This window comes from Bubalus kerabau, chromosome 22 (assembly GCF_029407905.1).
Source record: "Bubalus kerabau isolate K-KA32 ecotype Philippines breed swamp buffalo chromosome 22, PCC_UOA_SB_1v2, whole genome shotgun sequence".
NCBI classification, from domain to species: Eukaryota; Metazoa; Chordata; class Mammalia; order Artiodactyla; family Bovidae; genus Bubalus; species Bubalus kerabau.
In genome coordinates, this window is record NC_073645.1 from 21,335,225 (window position 1) to 21,358,460 (window position 23,236).

The following is a 23,236-nucleotide window of genomic DNA, read 5'->3' on the forward strand; positions in this document are numbered from 1 at the left end:
CTTCTCACCCCGCCGGCGGCACCTCCCACAGGGGCGGGCTGGCTCAGCCAGTCAACTCAGCCAACCTTGCAACTGCCAAGCAGAAGACAGGAAGCCAGCCTGGCTCCTGGCTTTGGGGCTGGGAACTGTGGGAGGAGGGCCCAGGCCCCACTGGAGGCAACTTTAGTGTCAAGACCCTAGGAACCAGTCCTCTGTCTGGCCAGAGGGACACAGGCTTGTGGCATTTCTCCAGAGGCTCTCTAGGAGGGGGGAGGACCTCCCTGGAACCATAGGCCTAGCCTCTGACCCTGGAAACACCCAGCCTGGGCCTGCCTGAGGGCCAACAAGTCAGGGCAGGGGGCAGCAAATTTTTAACTCAGAACGTTGATCATTAACAGGGGTAGGAAAGAGTCCAAACCCAGCATCCCCCGAGGGCAGAGACCAGCTTGATCTTGAGCCTCCTGCAGAGATGCTGGTCCCCCGAGTCTGGTCCTCTGTGAGGCTAGGGCTGAGCAGGGTCTTGTCCAGGACCCTGGGGGGCTGGCCCTCAGGGGAGGGCAGGAGGATGGACCTCTCAGGCATCTACCCGCCTGTGACCACCCCTTTCACTGCCACGGCCGAGGTGGACTATGGGAAACTGGAGGAGAATCTGCATAAACTGGGCACCCTTCCCTTCCGAGGTAAGTGGGGTCTGTCCACTGGGGGAGTTGGAGGGGTGTGAATGACCCCTCAGCCAGTGACCAGAGGAGGGTACACAGGCTCTGTGGAGCTGTTCACGGACAGTCGGGTACCCTGGGGGTCATTGCATTACAGGAGAGGAACAGGGGGGCACTGGTCTGGGGTCAGGAGGCAGACAGGAAGCTAACTGCTGGCCTGTGATCTTGGAATAAAGATCATCTCCCCCAAAGCCTTGTCAGCACCCTCTTCTGGGCAAAGCCTTCTTTGGCCAGATTAATTCCTGTTCTGCACCCTCTGACTCATTTCTCCCTTTACACAGGGGCCTCCCCTCTCTGAGATCAGGGACAGATCACATTTGTGACACTCAACATGCAACGCAGCCCAGGCACAATAAATGAAGACAGAAGGGGCAAGTCCCGCCCATCATCCTGCCCCACCCACCTCGATCTGGCACCCATGGCAGTTGCCCCAGGCAGTGCTGACAGTCGCCCCATTTTACAGCCGGGAAGCTGGAGCTCACACTGATGAGATCCCTTGCCCAAGGTCACTCCAGCTAATAAATGGCTTAGGTGGGATTTGAACTCAGGTCAGGCTGCATGGTCACATTCAGCTTACTCCACTGCCGACCGATGAATTCCCCCGCCCCAGACCAGATTCCAACAAATGGACCCTGGTCAGCCCCAACTTCCCAGGGCTTCCCAGGTGGCGCTAGTGGTAAAGAACCTGCCTGCCAATGCCGGAGACACAAGAGACACAGGTTCGATCCCCTGGAGGAGGGCCTGGCAATCCACTCCAGTATTCTTGCCCGGAGAATCCCATGGACAGAGGAGCCTGGCTGGCTACAGTCCATGGAGTCACAAAGAGCTGGACACAACTAAAGTGACTTAGCACACACAGCACCAACTTGGGAATGGAGTGGTTCTGACCGGGGTGATACAGTGGAGCAGTTCAGAACATGGACTCTCGATTCAAACCACAGCTCAACCACTGGCTTAGCTGTGAGATAAATCTCTCCAGACCTCAGTTGCCCCATCTGACATGTGGGAGTAATAATGGCCACATCATAGGAGGGTTGGGAGAAAAATCTGAGAGGATGCAAGTGAGATCATGCTGTAAACTGTGGAGGGTGATATACATTAGCAGGTATGGACTCCAAGGATGGCGCTGATTAGAATAACAGTATGATCGCCACTGCGGGCAGAGACGCACTGTGACAGCACCCGCTGGCCTAACGGAGACCCCTTTCATATCTCTGTGCTCAGGCGATGTGACCCTTCCCTAGGACACAGTGAGTGCCCTGTGGATGCCCACTTTGAGCAGTGACACAAAGGATATTTCTACTGGGGCCTGAAGGTTTGAGCTGAGGCCTGATTCTCTTGAAGCAAAGTAAGAAGCTCCTTGAATCTCTGAGAGAAGACTGGGCCTCACCTCCCAGGTTCAAGGACACTCTAGTGCAGGGGTGGGGAGGGTGGACTTTGATCTGGGGTCTGTGTGCACCCCAGACTCTTCTCTGCACCCTTCCTTCCCCTCCCCTACCCCACTCACTGCTGCAGGGGGTACTGGGGTGCCTGGGAGCATGGCTGCCATGACTGGCAGACTAGCCACCGGTCCATTTCCCATACAACCTACACAGGCATCAGCTCTCACCTCAGCTCTCTCTTACCCCCACACACGTGGGAGCAGGGCGCTGTGCGGAAGAACCCAACATCCGGGGTTAGAAGACTTGTAGGAGTATGTTTCTGCCTGTTACGACCTTGGAAAAACCACTGAAACTCTCTAATCCGGTTTCCTCATTTTAGAATGAGAACTGGGCCACAGCGTTCAATGCAGTTCTTCTAAGGAGCCCAAACTTGAGGCCCTGGCACAGAGAATATTGGGCTATAATGGCCCTGTCACAGCTCCCAGGATGCAGTCAGAATGCCTGGGAAAGGGGCAATGAGCCACTTTAGCTCGAAAATCTGTGTCTCTCTTGCTGGATCTTTGCCTCTTTTTGCAGCCCAGGTTTCAGGGGCAGGGGAGGGCACCATCACACATCCCATTGCCACGGCGTCCTGCAATGAATTAAAGGTTCTCCAAAAAGGAGATGATCAATAGGCTGCCTGGGTAGCTTAGATGGTAAAGAATCTGCCTGCAATGCTGGAGATCTGGCTTTGATCCCAGGGTCGGGAAGATCCCCTGGAGAAGGAAATGGCAAACCATTCCAGTATTCTTGCCTGGAGAATCCCATGGACACAGGAATCTGGCAGGATACAGTCCATGGGGTCACAAAGAGTTGGTCATGACTGAGCAAATATAGATAGAATAAAACCAAATAAAGAGATGGGAACCTGTCTTTGAGGAATCAGTGAACAGTTAAGAGATTCTTCTGGAAGACATTCCCTGAAACTTTTTATTATTTATTTAGCATTGTTAATTTGCATTATTTGAATAAAGAATATTCATTTAAATAAAACTTATAACCAAAGAAAAAAGAGAGGGGTTTTTGCAGAAGGGCCATTTGTCCCTGAACTCACGCCCACAAACAACCTCAAAAATGAACTTTGAATTGTTATTTCCAAATGAGGTTAGTGGATTACCCCAGAACTACTCCAGCAGGAGCAGAGAGATGATGTTCCTCATAAAACTTGAAGCTTCTGTCTTATTCCCTTATTATGTAGGCAAGTCCATGGATTCTTGTGATGTGTCATATTAATATTTTTGTGTATATTGAAGCCATTCGTTTGTTAGATAAAATATTTTGTTTAAAATATCACAATTTTTATAACTGTATTTTGGCATTAAAAAAAATGTGCTATATGTCTCTGGGAGTGACCCAGGCCTGTCTACCCTGAGAGGCCCTGGGTATAATTTGGGATTCAGGGCCAGACTCTCGGTTGTCTGTAACTACAAGAGCCTGGCCAGCCAGCCCACCCATTCATCACTTGAGCTGTGCGCATTTACAGGGGAGTCAGGAGTAGGGGCAAAGTCTGGGTTTGCAGGGGCATCACTAAGGCAAGAGGTAGCAGCCCCCATCCTGAAAGAGCCCCAGGGATCTGGGGCTGGGTGAAGTCGCCTATTCTGTGTTTTCTGCCTTCTCAGCCCAATTGTGACCTCATGTTACTTCAGAATGAGCCCCTCTCTTTTTCTTCTGGGCCCTCTCTGTAATGGGGCTAGTGGCTGCAAGTGGAGATGGAATGAATGCTCTGAGCCAACAGTGCGGTAGGCCTCGCATGGGGGGAGACACGAGGCTTAGGCAACAAGGAATGGATGCCAGCCCAGTCAAGAAGGCCCTTCAACCATGGCCAGCTTGACCCAGCAGTCTCTGTCCCTTGGGGAACACCAGATGAGGACGAAAAGAAACCAAAGACTAAAGGATAAGAAGGCCTGGTTTGCAGAATAGATCCCAAGCAGGAGGCAGAAGGGACTCAGAATTGGGGAAGTTACTCTTTTACCGACTTGAGGAACAGCTGGCAGAGTGGGAGAAAGGTCCCAGGCCTCAGGCCATTCCTGTCAGGTTGGACGTAAAGGATTGTGTGGTCTCTCCCCACCCCGCCCCTCAACCACCTTCCTCACAATGAGGTTCATTGCTGAGGCGGGAGGGGCATCCTAGGGAGGGTGCAGTGGGGGGCCTGCCTGCCAGACACCCTCAGAGAGCCTGTCCTTTCAAGCATGAACCAGACCATCTGGGCTCCCCCACTCCCAGTGTGCTCTTAGCTCTGCCCGCCTGGCGTGGGGTCCTGGAGCCCTTCTTGGAGCTCATCCAGCAACCATCATGCAGGGTGGTGCTGGGGACCACCCTATTACTGGGATGTGGAGGCCTTGTGTTGTGGATGCAGAGGAAGAGGAAAAGGAAGACAGATTCTGAGACCACACAAGAGGTGCAGGAGCCAACAGACAGTGAAAAATTGAATGATGAGAGTTGGATCAAATCGCACTTTAGCCGTCTTTCCGAGGAGAAGCTGGCCGCCAGCAACACTGCCTGCCTCAACACCGCTGGGCCCAGCAGCTCCGCCGCTGCTCCGCAGCCGGACAGTGGCAGCGGGGAGGCCAGCACCACGATTCGCGTGGAGACCTTCACCACGCGGCAAGGAGATGAGGGCATGGCCCTTCACCGGGAGTCCTTCACCAGCAAGCAGAGAATGTCTGGGACTTCCGTGACCAAAGAGACCCACAAGGAGTCTGGGAAGTCCTCGTCCGCGGAGGAGGCCACGTGGGCCGCCGTGGCAGCCTGTACCAAGGAGATTGACACCAAGGGGCAGCAGCTGGCTAACTCCATGTTGCAACGGGCCACAGCCTGCCAGAACTCGGGCCACCTGGAGACCAAGGACATCAACCAGGAGGAGCTGAAGGCCCTCGAGGAGGTGGAGATGAAGCTGAAGGGGAATTTCCTCACCCAGCAGGAATCCACCGTAGCTGGCGCCAACCACACGCACACCTACCACAGCCACTGCCGCCATGGCCACCAGGGTTATGCAAACCACCAGTCCCACAGCCTGCCCAACCGCAGCCCCCAGGGCTACCACCCCTTTAAAGCCACCTAACCACAGATGGAGATGCCCCTTCCCCCCGCAGGGCTGGCACACAAACACAGGCATTCTGTGTGGCCCATTTCTCTGATGGGGCAACCTATGTGGCCCAGAGTAAGATGCTGCTGCCCAAGTGCCTTCTTCCTCAGGCCCCCTACAAGGGGTCCCGGGCCCCTTCAGCTCCATGAGTGGGGTCTGCCCCTGATGGCCCCTGATGAGGGAGAGCTGGGGAGAATTGAGGTAACTGAGGCAGACTCACAGGCCCCTGAAGAACGCCTGAGAGAAAATGGGAGAGGCAGATCCCAGGAGCAGCCGAGATCAGCACACTGATGCCAAATGCCTGAGCTGAGCCAATAAAGCCTTGCATACCCTTACTCTTGAGTCTGGAGGCTCTGTGGCCAGCCCCGGGTCTGGGTGGGCCTCTGGGGAGAGTGTTCCTCCTCCCAAGTCCTCTTCTGGTAGGCTGATTCAAGGATCCCTAAATTAGCTTCTGGGGTCTTAGGTTCTGGGCATGGGAAGTCTCCACAGGGCTCAACTGCCGCTAACCTGCTGCCGCCAGAGGAGGAGGAAGCAGCCAGGAGCTGGGAGGTGCGGGGAAGAACAGCGCGGGTTGGAAGTAAGTAGGGGTGGGATATAGGTCTACAGTCCTCTTGGTGCTGCTCTCTCCCCTCCCCCACTGGGATCGTGCTGGTGCCTCCCCACCAGCTACCGTTAGAGCCACGGTATTGGGCTATGCACTCTCTCTCCTGGTTTATGCTGCTGTGCCTGGGGCTGGGGCTGCCACTCCTGCAGTACTACTAAGTAGCCACATTGCTCCTCATACTACAATCGCTCCCCTGCCTTTAAAAAATTTTTTTAATATTTATTTATTTAGGCTGTGCCAGGTCTTAGTTGCAGTATGTGGGATCTTTAGCTGCGGCATCTGGGCTCTAGTTTCTGATCAGGAATCGAACCTGGGCCCCCTGTATTAGGAGTGTGGAGTCTTAGCCATTGGGCCACCAGGGAAATCCCTCTCTCCAACCACCACCTTTTTTTAAGTTTTTAGTACATGCCACGCTCTGTGTCATATTACGGCACAGACCCAAGAGGAAGGTATTATGTTATCTCCACTTTGCAGGTGAGGCTCAGAGGTGTAATCCTCCCAGAGGTGGCATAGACAGTAGGTGGATATTGCTGGGGTCAGAGCCCAGCGTGGCCTGACTCCAAAGCCCGTACCCCTAATCCCTGCCCTGTGCTGCTCCCTGGTCTGAGGCCCACTGTCCCCTGAACTGTTGTCTCTCATAATTGTCCCTGTCCTCTTCCCACATGTCCTGACATACTCTGTGCAAGAGACCCGCAAGCCTGGGACTCTCCCTACCTTCTCTTTCTGGGTCCCAAGAAGCCATTTTGGGGGCAAATGGGGACCTCCCTGTTAAGCTGTTAAAGGGAGACAGCTGTCTTCCCCAGGAAACTTGAGAGAAGTCAGCTACAGGGCACTGTCTAACCCCCAGTGTCTCCTTTACATAGGCATTTCTTACCATTTGTATCTATTATGGATGAACCAGTGGTTTCCAAACTGTGGGCCTCAAACTCCAGGAAGGAGGTGCCTAGAATCATTGCAAAGAATGGATAAATCCATAAACACTCTAGATGTTGTCAATTGTGACTTTATGGAGCACAGTTAGGAGTATTTGAATATTTCTGACACTACTAATCAGTGACTATATAAACGTTGATATGTGTGTGTGTAAGGTACTTCATTGGAGAAGGAAAGGTACTTCATAATAAAAATCTTAATTAGGAAAAAAATGGAGCCAATCCTCCTGGAAAATGTTGGAAGATGCTAATCAGACAGAAACCAAAAGCAGTGAGTTTTGGCTTCTGAAAATGATTGTTAAAATATGTACATTTATCTGAAAGACCTTAAATCCCTTATTAAAAACTTAATACCTAAAATTTCAGATTAGCTAATTATGACTTTGGAATCTTAGCTTTTAAAATGTTTCAAACTAAAAAAAAAATAAAATAAAAAAAATAAAATGTTTCAAACTGGCAAAAATTTCAAATAAGGTCTGCAGTTCGTATTGTACTCATGTTCACTCTCTGGTTTTGATCACTGTTCTCTAGTTAGGTACGATGACGGAGGGACGTATAGAAATCCTCTGTACCATTTTTGCAGCTTTCCTGTAAATCTGAAGGTAGTTCAAGTTAAAAGTCAAAAAATTATTGGACAATTCAGTTATGAGCTCATGTCCAAGTTTTACTACAGTTGTACTTGAAGGAAAATAGCTTCTAAGGAACCAATTCAAGTATAAACTCTTGGTGAGGATATTTTTTATAAGAAAGGAGAATGGTTAAATCATTGTTAGACTAGATACAAAGAAAAATTAACAGTCACTAGCCTCTTGCCTGAGAGTCTGCTGGGGGGTGGGGGGTGGCTGGTTTCCCAGATCAAGGCTTAATTCCATTAAAACTCATTAGGAAATTGCTTCAGCATTTCATCAGGAACTTTCCTTTCTTCCTAGTGGGAGGTTATGAATTACATCATGCAAAAAAGTTCTGCCCCAGACCAGGTTTGGGATGATTTTTCTTTTATACTACCAATTGTTAACGCATAGGTCCACAGGCAGCGTGCTAGGTGTCACAGAGGAGGCCAAAATGAGGCAGATGCCGTCCTTGACCTAGATTCTTCTAGACTAGTGCTGAGCAAGGACAAAACACCGTGGAGTCCAGTGGGGAGGGGGCTTGAGGAAGGCTTCAAGGTCCTTGCAGCACATGGGGGGCTGCAACTAAGGAGGTGTTCTGGGCAGAGGGAAGAGCAGGAGCAAAGGCGTACCGCACGAAGATGGTCGTGTGTCTGGGGGCTCTGACAGTCAGTTTGGCTGGAAGGGAGTGTTGAGAGATCAGCAAAGGGGAGGAGGAAAAGCCTGAAAAGTGACTCCAAAGTCCCAAGCCAAGGAGGACTTAGGACAATGTCTGTTCAATTTCCTCATTTCACAGCAGAGGCCAGTTGGAGAAATTTTTCCTAGTCCCAACAGGTCGGGGTAAGGGAGGTTGAAGGATTCTGAGGATCTCCGTGCATTTTTGAGTAGACAGCAGGCAAGGACTAGGAACAGGCAAGAGAAGTTCAGAGGAAACATGCTCAGGGAAGACTGGATTCCAGGAAGACTTCTTGGAGGAGGTGGCAATGATGATGGGCCAAGGTGTATAATACTGACTGGGGAAGCTCCTTACATAAAAAATATTGTGCTTCTTCTTGGCCACAGTAAGTCACCCTGTTGCTTGTGTGTCTTCAGCCTCCACCCACCTCCCCTTATCAGGCCACATTGGCTCCTAGAGCACCCAGAGTAACAATGCGGCAAGGGAGAGAAGCTTCTGATATGAGCCTCTTTCCTCTCAGAGCTGGAGGGGCTGAGTGGTCCCTGAATGCAGCCTCCCCTCCCATACCAACCACTGTCCCCCTCCTCAGACTGAAAGTTGCCATCTTCCAGTTTTAAGGCTTGAGCACTTCCTCTGACTCCATAATGACTATAGCTACTTAAGTGCTGGGTTCTATCTATTGTAGGCATTTGTAAATAGGATCTCACTTAAACCACATAACTTTAAAAAGGACACTAAAATTACCCCCATTTTTCAGTTGAGGAAGCTGAAGTTTGATTAAGCTATTTGCTCAAGAGTTCCAAGCTGGCAAGGGGCCACACTCGGAGTTAAACTTGGGCTCTGGCTGCCAACTCTGCTGCTCCCTGCTTCCCCAGCGCTCACTTTCCTCATTCGCCACCCATCCAGAGTTCTGGTCTTTCCTCTTCTTTAGCCCCGACTCCACACCCAGCCGCACATTGGGCCTGAACCTGGACATCTGGTCAAGGAAAAGGAGGGGGTTCTTTGCAGTATCACTTCACAGACTTCAGAGTGGTTTTTTTCTCATACATTTTCTCATTTGAGCCTTTAAGACAGCTCTATAAGATAGGATTAAAGTGCCCTTATTGTCTGGAGTCTCAGAGAGGGATGTAACTTGCCCAACAGCCAGAGGGGCCTGAGTCCAGTGCTTGCCTGGGTGTATCACACTTCCTCTTCCCCAGCCTGGACTCACTGCCTTCTTGAGAGTCAGGTCTGGGTTGGATGCTCCCTTAAGTAAAACGAGGAGAGGCCACTAGGAGCCTGGAGCACGGGGCCTGCTTCGGCCACCTGCTCCCACCCCCGGCCAAGCTCAAGACCCAGCTGTCCTGCGGTTTAGGCCAAGTCCACCTGTGGGTCATGGGGGTTTCTGGATTTGGCCACCAGAATGAAAGGGGACTTGCGAGTGAGTGACCATGGCTGGAGACATGTCTGAATCAAAAAGCCCCTTCAAGAGGGCTTGGGGAGGCAGGAGCAGAAGCTTGACCTCTAAATCCTTAGCCCGAGGTTACTGGTCCTATCATGGCTGGACTGGAGCCCTCTCTGGGGTTGGCAACTCTGCGAGTGGGATGATCCACTGAGAAATCACTGGGACAGAAGAAGGCTTCTACCATGGGCTCCTAGCCTGACATGGAGGAACTGATGCTGAGGCGATGATCTGACTGACAGAAGCAGAAAGCTATTTGCCTCCAGATGTTCTCTGCAATGTTACCAAGACACGAAACTGGGGGAGAAATGCTAAGTATCCAGGAAGTTCTCCTGGCAGCCCGCTCAGTGGACTTGATGGGATAGTGAACAGCACAGAGAAAGCCTTGTGGTGTAAAGCTGACTCCCCACCAACACTGTGTCCCCTTAAGGATGACTCACAGGAACAATCTTTCTCGGTCCCAGTGCCAGGAAAATCTGTGTTTCTCCAGGGCAGCTGCTTTGCTTTATCTTGATTTCTACATATCTGTCAGCTGACTACATTTCCCTTTTAGCTTTGACTGTCAGGAACCTCCAAATCAGATATCTGTCAGAACTGTATGGCAGCGATTTTGTATATTAATATAGCCCCCACTTTCTTTCCTTTCTCCCCAATAGTCTTCTATTTATTAATAATCTTCGTGTATTGTATGCTACATTTAAGGGAAAAAATTTGGGATGGGATGGAGAGGAGAAAGAAGAGGAAAGAGAAAGTTGAATGAAAAAAGCTGAGAGGAAAATGGCTTTGCATTCCCTTTAGATTCAGCTGAAGAGCATCAGTTCTACTGGTCTCTTGTGGATATGAAATGATTTGACACCTCTAATGTTAGAAACCTCACAAATTGGATAAAACAGGAAATGCAAAATAAAATAATGAGATGCCACTTTTCATCCAGAAAATTGGCAAGAATTTGTTCTGACAGTACTCAGTATGGATGTGAATGAGCACTCACAGTTTTTTCTAGTCCTGCTGCATATGGACTGGCTGACTAGAAGTCTGGCACGTGAAAGCGCATTTACCTGTGACTCAGCCATTACACACCTGAGTCTCTAAACTGAGAGAAACTCTTAAACTGTTGGTTTCAGCATTGTTTATAATAGCAAAATAGGAAATAGTCTAAATGTCAAAAGGACAATGAAAAGTTAAGTTGTGGTCTAACTTCACAAGAGAGTATTATATAGCAATGAAAATGAATGAATCAGGGCTCTCTGTACTGCTGTGGACAAAGCTCAAAACATAATGGTGAGCAAAAATGGCAAAGAGCAGAAGATTATGTGATTCCATTTCTATAGTCTTAATAGGCAAAAAACCTATTATATATTGTTTATGGCTCTAGATTTGTGTTTTAAGGGTAAAGCAACACGAATGGGAACCATGAACACTTGAGACAGGCCAGAGATGAGGAAGAGATGGGGGGAGGTTGTCGAGGGTACTGGGTACACTGATGTGGATTATATTATTATCTATTCTTTTTGGTATCTGAAATATCTCATTAAAACAAAAAAATGGTGTGAACACTGTCACTGCAACAGGGTACAACACTCTGCCTGTCTCAGGACAAAGATGGGAAGGAAATGTACGAAAAACAGTGGTGATGGGGAGATAGGAACCTGGGTGAGTTAAGACCAACGGCCAGTTTTTCACAAGCAGATGGTAAGGTGTTGCTTCTCTTGCAGGCTTCGTGGTCCAGGGCTCCAATGGCGAGTTCCCCTTCCTGACCAGCAGTGAGCGCCTGGAGGTGGTGAGCCGCGCACGCCAGGCCCTGCCCAAGGGCAAGCTCCTGCTGGCCGGCTCCGGCTGCGAGTGTGAGGCCTGAATGTGCCTGGGCCTGGCGGTGGCTGGGTGTGGGGGCTGGCTCCCTGGCCTGGAGCTGGGTTCAGTCTAGGTCTTGCTCTATCTCTTCTGCGTCTCTTGCTTGCCTCGGTCCTAGTCTGGTCCACTCCCTCCTGCCCTCGCCCACCATGGCCTGTAGCGAAGACTTCTTTCTTTCTCCTGTAGCTACTCAGGCCACGGTGGAGATGACGGTGAGCATGGCCCAGGTCGGGGCTGACGCCGCCATGGTGGTGACCCCTTGCTACTATCGTGGCCGCATGAGCAGCACCGCCCTCATTCACCACTACACCAAGGTGGGTTAAGGTAGGGGTGTGGGTTTGAGGCCTGGGCCCAGAGGAAGCTGGGTGGAGCAGAGATTCTGCCCAGGGAGGGGAGGAGAGAAGCTAGGAGCAGAGTGGTGAGCTGACTTCCCATAAATGGCAGCTTGGGAGAGGGGAGGGACACCACCAGGTACCAGCTGTGTGACTGTGGGCAACTGACCTAACCCTGCGGTGTCGCTCTTCCCGCCCCTCTCAAATGGGAGGAATAATGAATCTTCCTCCAGGGAGGATTAGATCAATCAAAACGAAAAGGACTTGGAGCTGTGCCTGGCACACAGAAAGCACTCTTAAGTATCACCCAGGATCAGTGCTTGCAATCAGGGTGCCCAGCTCTGTGACTTCTCATCCAGGAGGTGGGCCGGTCCAGGCAGTCCTGCACAGAGCCAGGCTCCGCCGCCTCAGGCCTGGGGCAGCTGGCCTCCCCTCTCTTCTCTGCACCCCTCAGGTGGCTGACCTGTCTCCAGTTCCTGTGGTGCTGTACAGCGTCCCAGCCAACACGGGGCTGGACCTGCCAGTGGATGCGGTGGTCACGCTTTCCCAGCACCCCAATATTGTGGGCATCAAGGACAGCGGGGGTGATGTGAGTGGCAGTGGCCCTTGGCCAGGGACTCCTCCTTCTCTTCTCCTTTGATACCGACTTCAGGGCAGCTCTAGGATCTGCTTCAGTCCTGGGCTCTGGGGTGGGTTCCCTCTGTCCTCTGGGCTCTCTGGGGTTCATCTGAATCAAGGGGAGCATCTCTCTGGGACCTCGACTCTCATTCTCCCACACTTGCCCAGCCCCCAGCCCCCAGCCAGGCTGGCAGCAGAGCCTGTGGGCGCAGCTCTCACACTAGCTTGGCCGTTATTACAGGTCACCAGGATTGGGCTGATTGTTCACAAGACCAGGAGTCAGGATTTCCAGGTGTTGGCTGGATCGGCTGGCTTCCTACTGGCCAGCTATGCCGTAGGTAGGCCTCCCACTTCTCTCAGACTGTGACGAGTGGTCATGATACAGGCAGCTAGGTTCTGCTGGGAAAGACGCTGAAGGCCAGGACTGTGTGGACAGGGGGCTTTTGCCAGCCTGCCTGCTGGGAAACCTCAGAGATATGTCTCACCACTTACTTATCTGAATAGTGGATGCTTCTAAGTGACCTTGTTAGGCGGAGGAGGGTGGCCGTGAACAATCCCCTGGCCTGTAGTGGGGATGCCTGCAGTTTGTTCTAAGTCCCAAGCTCCCTGCTTAGGTGACAAATTTAGCTCCTTTAATCTCACCTTGTAAATTATCCTCTAAGGGCAGAGGCCTTGGGGTGCTTCCCACCAGTCTGGGAGTGCATTTTCCTCTCTCCCTTGGCCCAGGCCAGAATTAATTGTTAGGCCTGCAGGGTTGGCCTGGGGATCTTCAGCTGACTGATCAGACTCTGTTGCAGTCTAGGATCCTAGGAATGTTACCATTTAGACCAAGTGCTCTTGTCTGCTTGGGGTCAAGGTCCCTGAGTTCAGACTGGATTTGGGCCCCGGAGGGGAGGGAGCACCTGCTCCCATCAGCTGAAGCCCCAGTGACTTGAGATTTGAGTTACTTTTCCAGCGATGCAGGGGACAATGCTGCTTCATGTTCTCTCTGGTCTCTGCAGATTTTGGCTTGTGATATAGGTTCTGTATAACTCCCCTCTGCCCTGTCACAGTCTCTAAAGGGGACAGTTACAGGAGACACATTTATGCTTCCTTCGTGAGTGGTAGATGGAAATCACACTGGCTCTGCAGGCTGGAGATCTAAGCTGGAATCTGAGCTCTGCCATTTATTCACTGAGTACCACCAGGCAAGGTAAACGACCTCTCTGTGCCTGAGTTCTTACTCGGCAAAGCAGGGAGATGTGAGGATTAGAGAGCATTGGCCCTGTGTCTGTCATAGCCCTTGACACAGTAGGCTTTTGATAAACAGCAGTTACATTCACTCATGAGAAATGCCCACTCTGTCTCCAGTCTTGAGGCCACTCTGCTTTGAGTCACTCCTAACTAGCTTTGCAATCACACTAAACAGGCCGGCAGAAGTGGCAGAACTTCCGAGATCACAGCCAGCCCGTTTCCATTGCCCAGATGAGAGCAAAGAGGACCGGCAAGTGTTAGATGACATGTCTAAGTTCACACAGCCAATGGGAGGAAACGCTGGGTCTCCTGACTAAGTCTAGTGCTCATTCTCCTCCCCCACGACTGTCCCAGGCTGAATTCACTGGGGGGAATACAGTTTCCATAGACCAGAGGCTTGCCATTCATGCCATCTCCTTCCAGGGCTGATGAGTCAGGGGGCAATTGCAGGAGTGTGGAGGTGCCAACTGGCAGATGGGACTTGACCGTGGGGGAGAGGGGGATGAGGGAAAGGAACCATCCTTGAGTCAGCCTTCAGGTTCTGTTCCTTGCCCCTCAGCCTGTGGGATTCTATTTTGAATATGCTGGCAAGGGTCTCTCTGGAAATCTGTACTCCGTAAACTCACAGACTGTGTCTCAGATGTGGCTCACCGGTGGCCTAAAAATCCGCAGCCTAACTCTCAGAACAAAGAGGTGCTGCAGGATTTGGAATTCTCTTCGAGAGGAGCCTCAGGCTGATATTCTGCCTTTTACCCTGTGGCAGGAGCTGTGGGGGGCGTGTGTGCCCTGGCCAATGTCCTGGGGGCTCAGGTGTGCCAGCTGGAGAGACTCTGCCTCACAGGGCAATGGGAAGATGCCCAGAAACTGCAGCACCGCCTCATCGAGCCAAACACTGCGGTGAGCTCCCGGCCTGCGGGCCCAGCGTGGGGGTGGTCTGTGTCCTTGTTGGAACAGGAGTCAATGCTGGCACAGGTGTCCCTCCTCGGTCTCTCCTCCTTCAGAAAGGCCTTTTCGAGAACATCCCAGTGTGGGAAACTCTTTGTGCCTCCCCAGAAAATCTTGACTTCAGACAAACTCGAGCCCCATTGGTTCTCAAACTTAAGTGTGCATTGGAATTCATTCAGGGAGCTGGTTAAAATTCTGCTCCTTTAGGCCCAGGAATAGTCACTGAGACAAACGTCCTAGGTGGTTGTGACATAGGGAATCCTGGAACCGTACTTAGAGATACAGTGCCTAGAGAGAGGGAAACTTGGGCCTTTATGTCAGCTTTATAAGGGGCCAGATCCTGAAAAATGGAACGACAGTTGAATAAAGGCGTGGGAAGCCTGGAGGTATTCAGAGCCCAGCTTTCCCAGGAGAGTCCTGTCTTCAAATAATCCATTCTGCAGTCAGACCGTGTACCCCGAGTCTGTGTTGGGCAAATCAAGGAGAAGAGGCAAGCTGGAATTCCAGTCAAGTGCAGGCAATGTTGTGCTGAGCCACACTGGAGTCTGAGGCAAAAAGAAAAACATGTGTCCCTGGAGACATGTCTTCATTTATACTTTAAATTAAACTTTTTACTCTAGTATCACTGTGGATTCACATGAAATGATAAGAAACAATACAGGGAGATTCCATCTACCCATTACCCTGTTTACCCCAATGGTAACATCTTACAAAACTATAGCACAATATCACAACCAGGATTTTGACTAACATATAGTCGAGATATAGAATATTTCCATTACCATAAGGATCTCTTATGCTAGTCTTTTATAGTCATACCTACTCACCTCCTGCCCCTACCCCGCTCCTTAACCCCTGGCAGCCACAAATATGTTCATTTCTGTAATTTTATCAGTTCAAGACACTTATGTAAATGGAATAAGTTCATCTAGAACCTTTCGAAATTTGCTTTTTTTTCACTCAGCATAATTTCCTGGAGATTCATTCAAACACAAGTAGCAGTTCTTTTTTATTATTGAATGTGGCCAGAAGCAGCTTTGTTTAACCATTTATCTGTTGAAGGATAGCTGGTTGTTCCCAGTTTGGGGCTATTAAAAGCTGCTGTGAACATTCATGAACAGATTTTAGTATAAGTTTTCATTTTTTCTGGGATAAATACACAACTAGTGGGTTGTATAATTTTTGCATGCTTATCATTTTAAGAAACTGACCAACTTTTTTCCAGAGTAAGTGTACCATTTTGTATTTTTGCTGTTGTTAGTCGCTAAGTTGTGTCCAACTCTTTTGTGACCCTATGGACTGCAGCCTGCCAGGCTCCTATGTCTGTGGGATTTCACAGGAAAGAATATTGGAGTGGGTTGTCATTTCCTTCTCCAATTTTGTATTTACATCAGTGTAAATGTATGAGTGACCCAGTTTCTCTGTATCCTCAACAGCATTTGGTGTTGTGACTTTTTTTTCATTCTGATAGGCATGTTGTGACATCTCATTGTGGCTTTAATTTACATTTTTCTGATGGCTAATGCTATTGAAACTTTTATCATGTATTTATTTGACATTTATATGAAATGTCTATTTTTGTCTCCTACCCAGTTTCCAATTGGATTTTTTTTTTCCACTGTTGAGTTTTAGAAGTTCTTTATACCTTCTAGATACTAATCCTTTGTCAAAAATGTCATCTGCAAATACTTCTCCCAGTCTGTAGTTTATCTTCTCATCCTCTTAACAGATGTTTTGCCAAGCAAAAGTTTTTTAATTTTAACGAATTCTAATTATCAATATTTACTTTTATGTTTATGCTTTTGGTGCAAGTCTAAGAACTCTCTGCTTAGCACAAGATTGTGAAGCTTTTCTTTTTCCTAAAAGTTTTATGTTTTACAAGCCTGTGACCCATTTTGAGTTAATTTTTGTAAAACGTATGAGACTTAGATCAAGGTTCATTTTTTTTCTCTTTTTTGGCCTGTAGATATCCACTTGCTCCAGCACCATCTGTTGAAAAGATGATCTTTCCTTTATTGAATTACTTTTGCACCTTTGTCAAAAATCAGCTGGGTGTATTTGTGTGGGTCTATTTCTGGATTCTCTATTCTCTCATTGATCTATCCCTCTGCAGTACCACACAGACTTGATTGTTGTAGGTGTATAATAAATCTTGAAATCAGCTAGACTGACTCTTCCTACTTTGTTCTTTTCTTCCCCAAAATTGTTTTAACTAATCTAAATCTTTTGTCTTGCCATATACGTTTTAGAAAAATATTATCTATATCTATGAATACTTTTGCTAGGATTTCAGTAGGAATTGTCTTAAATTTGTACACCAATTTGGGAACAACTGACATTTTTACTTTGTTGTCTTCAAATCCTTGAATAGGCTATGTCTCCATTTATGTAAACCTTCTTTGATTTATTTTGTCAGCATTTTGTAGCTTTTGGCGCACAAGTCCTCTACAAGTTTTGAGAGATTTACACCTAAGTGGCTCATATATTTGAGTGATTATAAATGATATTGTATTTTTAATTTCACTATAAAATGTTTATATCTAGTATGTATAGGAACCAACTGATTTTTGCTTGTTTATCTCATATTATATATGACTTTGCTAAACTCACTTATGTGTTCTAAGAGATTTTTTTCTATATTCCTTGGGATTTTCTACATAGACAATCATATCATCCATAAATAGGGCATGTTTTAATCTCTTCCTTTCTGATCTGCATGCCTTTTATTTTCTTTCTTGCCTTAGTGCAATGGCTAGAATTTCCTGCACTAAGATGAATAAGAGTAGTGAGAGTAGACATCTTGACTTGTTTCTGATCTTAAGGAAAAGTGTTCAGTCTTTCATTGTTAAGCACAATGGGAGGTAGGTTTCTGTAGATGCTCTTTTTCAAGTTGAGGAAGTTCTCCCTCTATTCTAGCTTTCAGAAAGTTTTTAAAAATCATAAATGGATGTTGAACTTTTGTCAAATGTTTTTCTTTATTGATTCATATGATCATGTGTTTTATTTCCTCTTTAGCCTGTTAATATGGTGAGTTACATTAATAATTTTTAAATACTGAACCAGACTTGTATCCAAGTGGAATAAACTCCACTGGCGCACGATGTATAAATGTTTTTATATATTGCTGAATTCCATTTGCTAATATTTTATCAAGGGATTTCCCTGTCTATATTCATGAGAGATATTGGTATACCATCTTTCTTTCTTTGCTTCTTTTCTTCTGTACTGTCTTTGATTTTGTTATCGGGATAAAAATAGCTTTATTCATTGATTGGGAAATGTTCCCTTCTCTTCTGTTTTCTGGAAGAGATTATGAAAATTGATATTATATCTTTGAACATTTTTTAGAATTCTTCAATGAAACCATCTGGGCCTGGAGGTTTCTATTTTGGGAGTTTAAAAAATAATAATAATTCCATACTAGGCTCTGCTGATACCTCACTGGCTGGAAGGGGTAGAAGTGCTCCCCGTGTGGCCTCCTCTGACATCTCAAGTGTGTTTGACAGGGTGGCCTCCTTAAGGGGTGGGCAGTGGTCAAAGTTCTGACTCTCCTGCGGGATCTGGCTGGAGTAGAGTGATTATTGTTCACAAGTTCTCCATCTTGCTCAGCTGCCCCTTCCTTGTCTTCGACCAGAGGGGACAGCCTTTTGTGGGGCTTTTCTTGTCTCTGCTTACTGGTATTTCAGGGTCACTGCTCCTTTGGCTCCAAGTCTAGACTGAGGAGCTTGGCACTGTGCTGTTTTTCTTGGGTCCCAAAGTCGCTAGTCAGTATTCCTTCTCTCTGCCTTTCAGACTTTTATGTTGGTTTTTATATAATGTCCTGGGCTTTGCTTTTTTTTTTTTTTAGTTCTGCTTTTTGAGGGAAATAAAGAAAAGTACACCTATTCCATCTTCCTGGAAGTGAAAGCTCTAAGCAGTTTTCTTTATTTATTTGGCTGTACCAAATCTTAGCTGCAGCATGCAAACTCTTAGTTGTGACATGTGGGATCCAGTCCCTGTCCAGGGCTTGAATCCAGGCTCCCTGTATTGGGAGACCAGAGTCCTAGTCACTGGACCAGCAGGGAAGTTCTTCAGGTAGTTTTCTAAATGGTGATTTTTCCCTCCCAGGATATTAGAGTAGTTGGGAAAAAACATTGAAAAATTTTAAAGTAGGTACATTAACATTTGCAACACTTTTTCCATTTAATACCAAAAACATAACTTATTAGAATTTTACTTCCCTGGCTTGAATGGAAGCAAACACATCAAACCAACTTTTTTCCCTAAATCTGCTGCTACTGCTGCTGCTGCTACGTCGCTTCAGTCGTGTCCGACTCTGTGCGACCCCATAGAAAGCCTAAATCTACTTCTAGAAAAAAAAGTTACCATTAAAAATATGCAAAACATGTATAGGGGGCACATGTAATTAATGGCCTCAGGCTACAAGATTCTGGGCACGGTTCTGTTAATCTTGCCTTTATTTAAAACTTTGACTCTTTGCTCATCGTGGGCTTTTTTTTGCATTGATTTTTACGTTTTAAAAAATATTGCATTAAATATTTGTCTCATGACTGAGTATTTTGGTGCTCTGTCAAGTTTTGCCTGTGAGGCAGGTAGAGTGGTGGGCGGGCTCTAGATGTCCCTCACAGTTTACATCTTTACCTCAAAGGGACAGATTAATTCAGATGTAGAGAAAGGACAGCTGAGGAGGCAAGCTTGAGTTTTCCTGGCTGTGAAACTCTCCTGGCATAGGACGCCCTATAGATAGGTCGTAATAACTGTAGGAATAAAGTCCTTTAGGCTGAGCCCCATCCGGCCCCAGGCTGTACTATACATACCAACATTCCACTGGGGCAGGACCTCTGCTCTCCCACTCCCCTCCCTGTGAGAGAGAAAGTCCCAGAGCCTGCATACCACCAGACAGGAAGAGGAGGAGCTTCCAGGCCCCTTGGGGTCTGGGCTAATAGTAGAATCTTTTAAATTTATTTTTTATCCAAGCATGGTTGAATTACATTGTTAATTATTGCTATATAGCAAAGTGACTCAGTTATACACACATATATATTCTTTTTCATATTCTTTTCTATTATGGTTTAATCACAAGATATTAAATATAATTCCCTGTGCTACAGAGTAGAACCTTGTTGCTTATAATAGTGGTATTTTTCTCATCCAGTTCTTGTGACATGGGGTAGCTTTCTTTATCTCCTAATATTACAGATGAAGCAGCTCGGGCTGCCCCTTGGGAAGAGAGGATGCTTACTGCCTCGGCGTGCCATCTTGTCTTACCCTTCACTTTGTGCCCCATCCTGTGCCAGCTCTGGGCACACACTCAGGAATGCCTGGAACACCTTTCTGCTGCCTGGGCTGTAGGCTCAGCCACCCCAAGAGCAGCTTGATGTCACCTTATTGCCCTGCCCTGCTTGAACACAATGTGCTTCCTCTGCCCTCCCACCCAGCCAACCTCTTGCCCTGGCTATATTTAGCACTTTCCATAGTTTTTACCTCCAAACCATTCCACCCTTTCTCAGGGTCTAAAGAGGGACAAATCAGAGATCTTCAGACACCCACGGTGGAAGAAGGCTTTCTTCTAGGTACTTCTTGTTTCCATTGTCTTTCCCACCCTGCTCAGGTTTTGGGTGAAGTGCCCAAGTTATTGGGCCTTCCGAAGTGGCTCAGTGGTAAAAAAATCCTCTAGCCAATGCCAGAGATGCAGGAGGTGCAGGTTTGATCCTTGGGTCAGGAAGATCCCCTGGAGGAGGAAATGGCAATCCACTCAGTATTCTTGCCTGGAGAACCCCATGGACAGAGGAGCCTGGTGGGCTACAGCCCATAGGATCCAAAAGAGTCAGACAGGACTGAGCGACTGAGCACACACACTCACACACATGCCCAGGTTATTAGAATATTATGGCTGGAACCAGGCCTGGGAGGAAGCTTGCTAAAGTCTACTGGCCTCTAGTGGTGAAGAGTTATTAAATGTCAGTCATTCATCAGTGGTTCCCAATTATTTTTACCCCAAACAACCTTTTTTCTAATTTTACCCTTCACGAAGCCTGTATTTCTAAGGTTTTACTTCCCTCAAAGTGAAATCTCATTAAGTAATAATTACTTCTTTTTAAGTAATCAAAGACCAATCTAACACTTCTGATCAGCTTGAAACAGCCAGTTGCTATGCTAGAAGCAAAGAAACAAGATGCCTGCTTTTAAATTAGGTCTTCCATTACAATGGAAAAGTTTAGAGATCATGTTGTGCAGACCTCTCCTTTTTTAGGCAAGTGAACTTGCTCAGAGATAAGTTAATGATACAAGGTTATTCTTTGGACAACAGATGTACTGTTTTCCCTGTGAAAGCATTTGGAATTGGGGATCAGGGAAGAGTTACGGGTGGATGGGAGGACCCTGCTGTGGGAACAGTAGAGGTCTGGACCATGCTGATTTCCCGCAACCCGTGTGCCCAGGTCGGGTACCCGGGAACTGGGCTGTAGACCGGAGATGCTCTAGCCCCAGACCCACAGCACTGTTGCCTTCTCCCTTCTCAGCCTGAGGACTGAATGCTGGTCTCCTCCCCAGTGGGGTGGATTTCTCTAAAACCAAAGGAAGCGCCTTCCTTCATTCTAGATTTTGGCCTGTGTTTTCTCCCACCCACCTGCCTTCTGGATTCCCAGTCTACCCTGGGTGTCATAGATTCGGCAGAGTTACTTTACTAGGGAAGGAGGGTGGGAACCCTAACCTTCTGAAAGTGAAATGCCTGGGTTCTATAAGTGTGTGTGTGTGTGTGTGTGTGTATGAGAGAGAGAGAGAGAGAGAGAGAGAGAGACTCCCCAGTCTCTTCTAACAGGTGCTGCTCCTTAGGTGACCCGGCGCTTCGGGATCCCAGGACTGAAGAAAACCATGGACTGGTTCGGCTACTACGGAGGCCCCTGCCGCTGCCCCTTGCAGGAGCTGAGCCCCGCCCAGGAGGAGGCGCTGCGCCTGGACTTCGCCAGCAACGGGTGGCTCTGAGCGCCGGCCGGGGCCTGCCGGACCACGCCCACCTCAGCCTCCTGCCGGGTGGTGGCAGCCTGAAGAAAGCGTGGGGGAGACGAGGGCTCAGGGTTCGAGGCTCCTCTTCTTACTTCAGTCCTCCCGGTAGACTTTCTCCAGGCACTACCAGGCATGCTTATTTCCTGTTCTCCCAGCCCCATGATCTCTGATCTCTGGTTATTTGTATCCCGGAATCTGGGTCTTTAGAGACCTTCAATGTAGGAAGGAACATGACTTATTTCTCTCTCTACTGTGCTTTTCTGTCCTTGAACCAGGAATCAGACTGGAAGGGTGTGTGTGTGTGGTGGGGCGCGGGGCGGGGGGAGAGGGGGTGGAGTTGGGCACAGAATGGCCATGTTTTAATGGAAGGAAGACTGCTCAGGCGTGAGGGTACAAACCTGTGTCCAGCACAGAGCAGTAGGAAGCTGGGGTAATTCTGAGAGCCCTAGTTCTGACTCCTTCCAGGAGACGCGGTAGGTTCGAAAATCTGATCAGAAAGCTGTCACTGGTCTTTGAAAGTCCCCCAAGCTACACTGTAGTCCTTTCCTAAATCTATTTTGATTCATCTCATATTGTCTCTAGCCTTGATCCCAGCCATCAAGTGTACCAGTGAGACAGCCCAGTGACTTAACCAGAACTGGTAAATAATGACACCTGGTGGATAAATGTTACCAGTGAGACAGCCCAGTGACTTAACCAGAACTGGTAAATAATGACACCTGGTGGATAAATGTTACATTCTAGAAGGCTATGCTAGCCAACCCAGGTCTGAAACATTAAGAAAGGGGGCTTGACCTGAGTAAAGACCATCTTCTTGCCTATACACACTCTGCTTTTATTATTAAGAACAGTTACTTTGTTGTTGCAATAAAGTTTAATAAGTTAAATTGGCATGCCTATGTACAGACTAACACTCCACTGTTACACACATCTTAGGTTTCCTGCTCAGATATCAAGACCTTTCTAGAGGCAATTTAGCTCCCAAGGTCTGCTTTTTCCCTGCTCTGAGAGAGGCTTTAAGAAACTGAACAAACATAAGCACTCGATTATTGGTGTCCTAGGGAAAAAGCTTGTTGAAGTTTTCCATGGGAGAGGTAAGAGGCAAAACATTTTAAGTGAGATATTTAGAAACACCTAGCATATTAATTTAAAAGGCTGCTTTTATGCAGAAGGACATGGCAACCCACTCCAGTACTCTTGCCTGGAAAATCCCATGGATGGAGAAGCCTGGTGGGCTACAGTTCATGGGGTCGCAAAGAGTCAGACACAACTGAGCGACTTCACTTTCACTTTTCTCTAAAATGTTTAACCTTATTCAGTGATAATCTGACTAGTGGCAGGAAACCTGAGATGAATTTTTTCAAAAACTACTCTGGTTAAAAAGAAAGGTAAACAAATCCTTGTTTAGGGCAAGGACTAGAGGACAGAATATAAAAGGTATCAATCTTCAACAGAAACTGGGCATCTGACTGACACTTAGAAGCTTGGGGCTTAGCATCTGGGCTCTTCTCACAGTTGACTTCTAGAGGATCTGGGCTGAGAAGAATCAGGTTCAGGAATGGGGCAAAAAGTCAGGGCTAGGGAGGCAGGCTGGTGTACTGGGGAAGAGCTCAGCCTTTGAGCTTAAATTCTTGGATCTGTAGAGGCCTTAGTGTCAGCAAGATCCTGGAACACTATGTAAATGCCCTGAACCTCATCAGTGATAGCAGGATAATAATGGTACCTTCCTCTCAGGACTTATAAGATTGTGCATATGAAAGGGTTAGAGTGGCAGGTGACTGTGCAAAGAG

At 47.9% G+C, this 23,236-nt stretch overlaps 2 protein-coding genes across 2 annotated transcripts; both read left to right on the plus strand.

Annotated features, from left to right (window-relative positions):
• Positions 1–289: 289 nt before the first annotated feature.
• On the plus strand, positions 290–22,707 carry HOGA1 (4-hydroxy-2-oxoglutarate aldolase 1). Its single transcript, XM_055560098.1, has 7 exons — positions 290–659; positions 11,178–11,306; positions 11,500–11,627; positions 12,100–12,234; positions 12,505–12,601; positions 14,260–14,393; positions 21,276–22,707. Exons 1-7 carry the CDS (start codon positions 449–451, stop codon positions 21,423–21,425), a joined length of 984 nt encoding a protein of 327 aa, XP_055416073.1. The 5' UTR covers positions 290–448; the 3' UTR covers positions 21,426–22,707.
• On the plus strand, positions 3,935–5,502 carry C22H10orf62 (chromosome 22 C10orf62 homolog). Its single transcript, XM_055561059.1, has 2 exons — positions 3,935–4,023; positions 4,340–5,502. The coding sequence occupies exons 1-2, from the start codon at positions 3,935–3,937 to the stop codon at positions 5,175–5,177; spliced, it is 927 nt and encodes a 308-aa protein (XP_055417034.1). The 3' UTR covers positions 5,178–5,502.
• Positions 22,708–23,236: the final 529 nt, after the last annotated feature.

What these genes read in the sequence shown, in the direction of transcription:
- HOGA1 (XM_055560098.1), top strand. Translation starts at nt 449, where the DNA reads ATGCTGGTCCCCCGAGTCTGGTCCTCTGTGAGGCTAGGGCTGAGCAGG. An exon ending in TCAAGGACAGCGGGGGTGAT is followed by an intron (nt 12,235 to 12,504) that starts GTGAGTGGCAGT and finishes CCGTTATTACAG; the next exon opens with GTCACCAGGATTGGGCTGAT. An exon ending in TCATCGAGCCAAACACTGCG is followed by an intron (nt 14,394 to 21,275) that starts GTGAGCTCCCGG and finishes GCTGCTCCTTAG; the next exon opens with GTGACCCGGCGCTTCGGGAT.
- C22H10orf62 (XM_055561059.1), top strand. Translation starts at nt 3,935, where the DNA reads ATGGCCAGCTTGACCCAGCAGTCTCTGTCCCTTGGGGAACACCAGATG. An exon ending in CTAAAGGATAAGAAGGCCTG is followed by an intron (nt 4,024 to 4,339) that starts GTTTGCAGAATA and finishes CCCCACTCCCAG; the next exon opens with TGTGCTCTTAGCTCTGCCCG.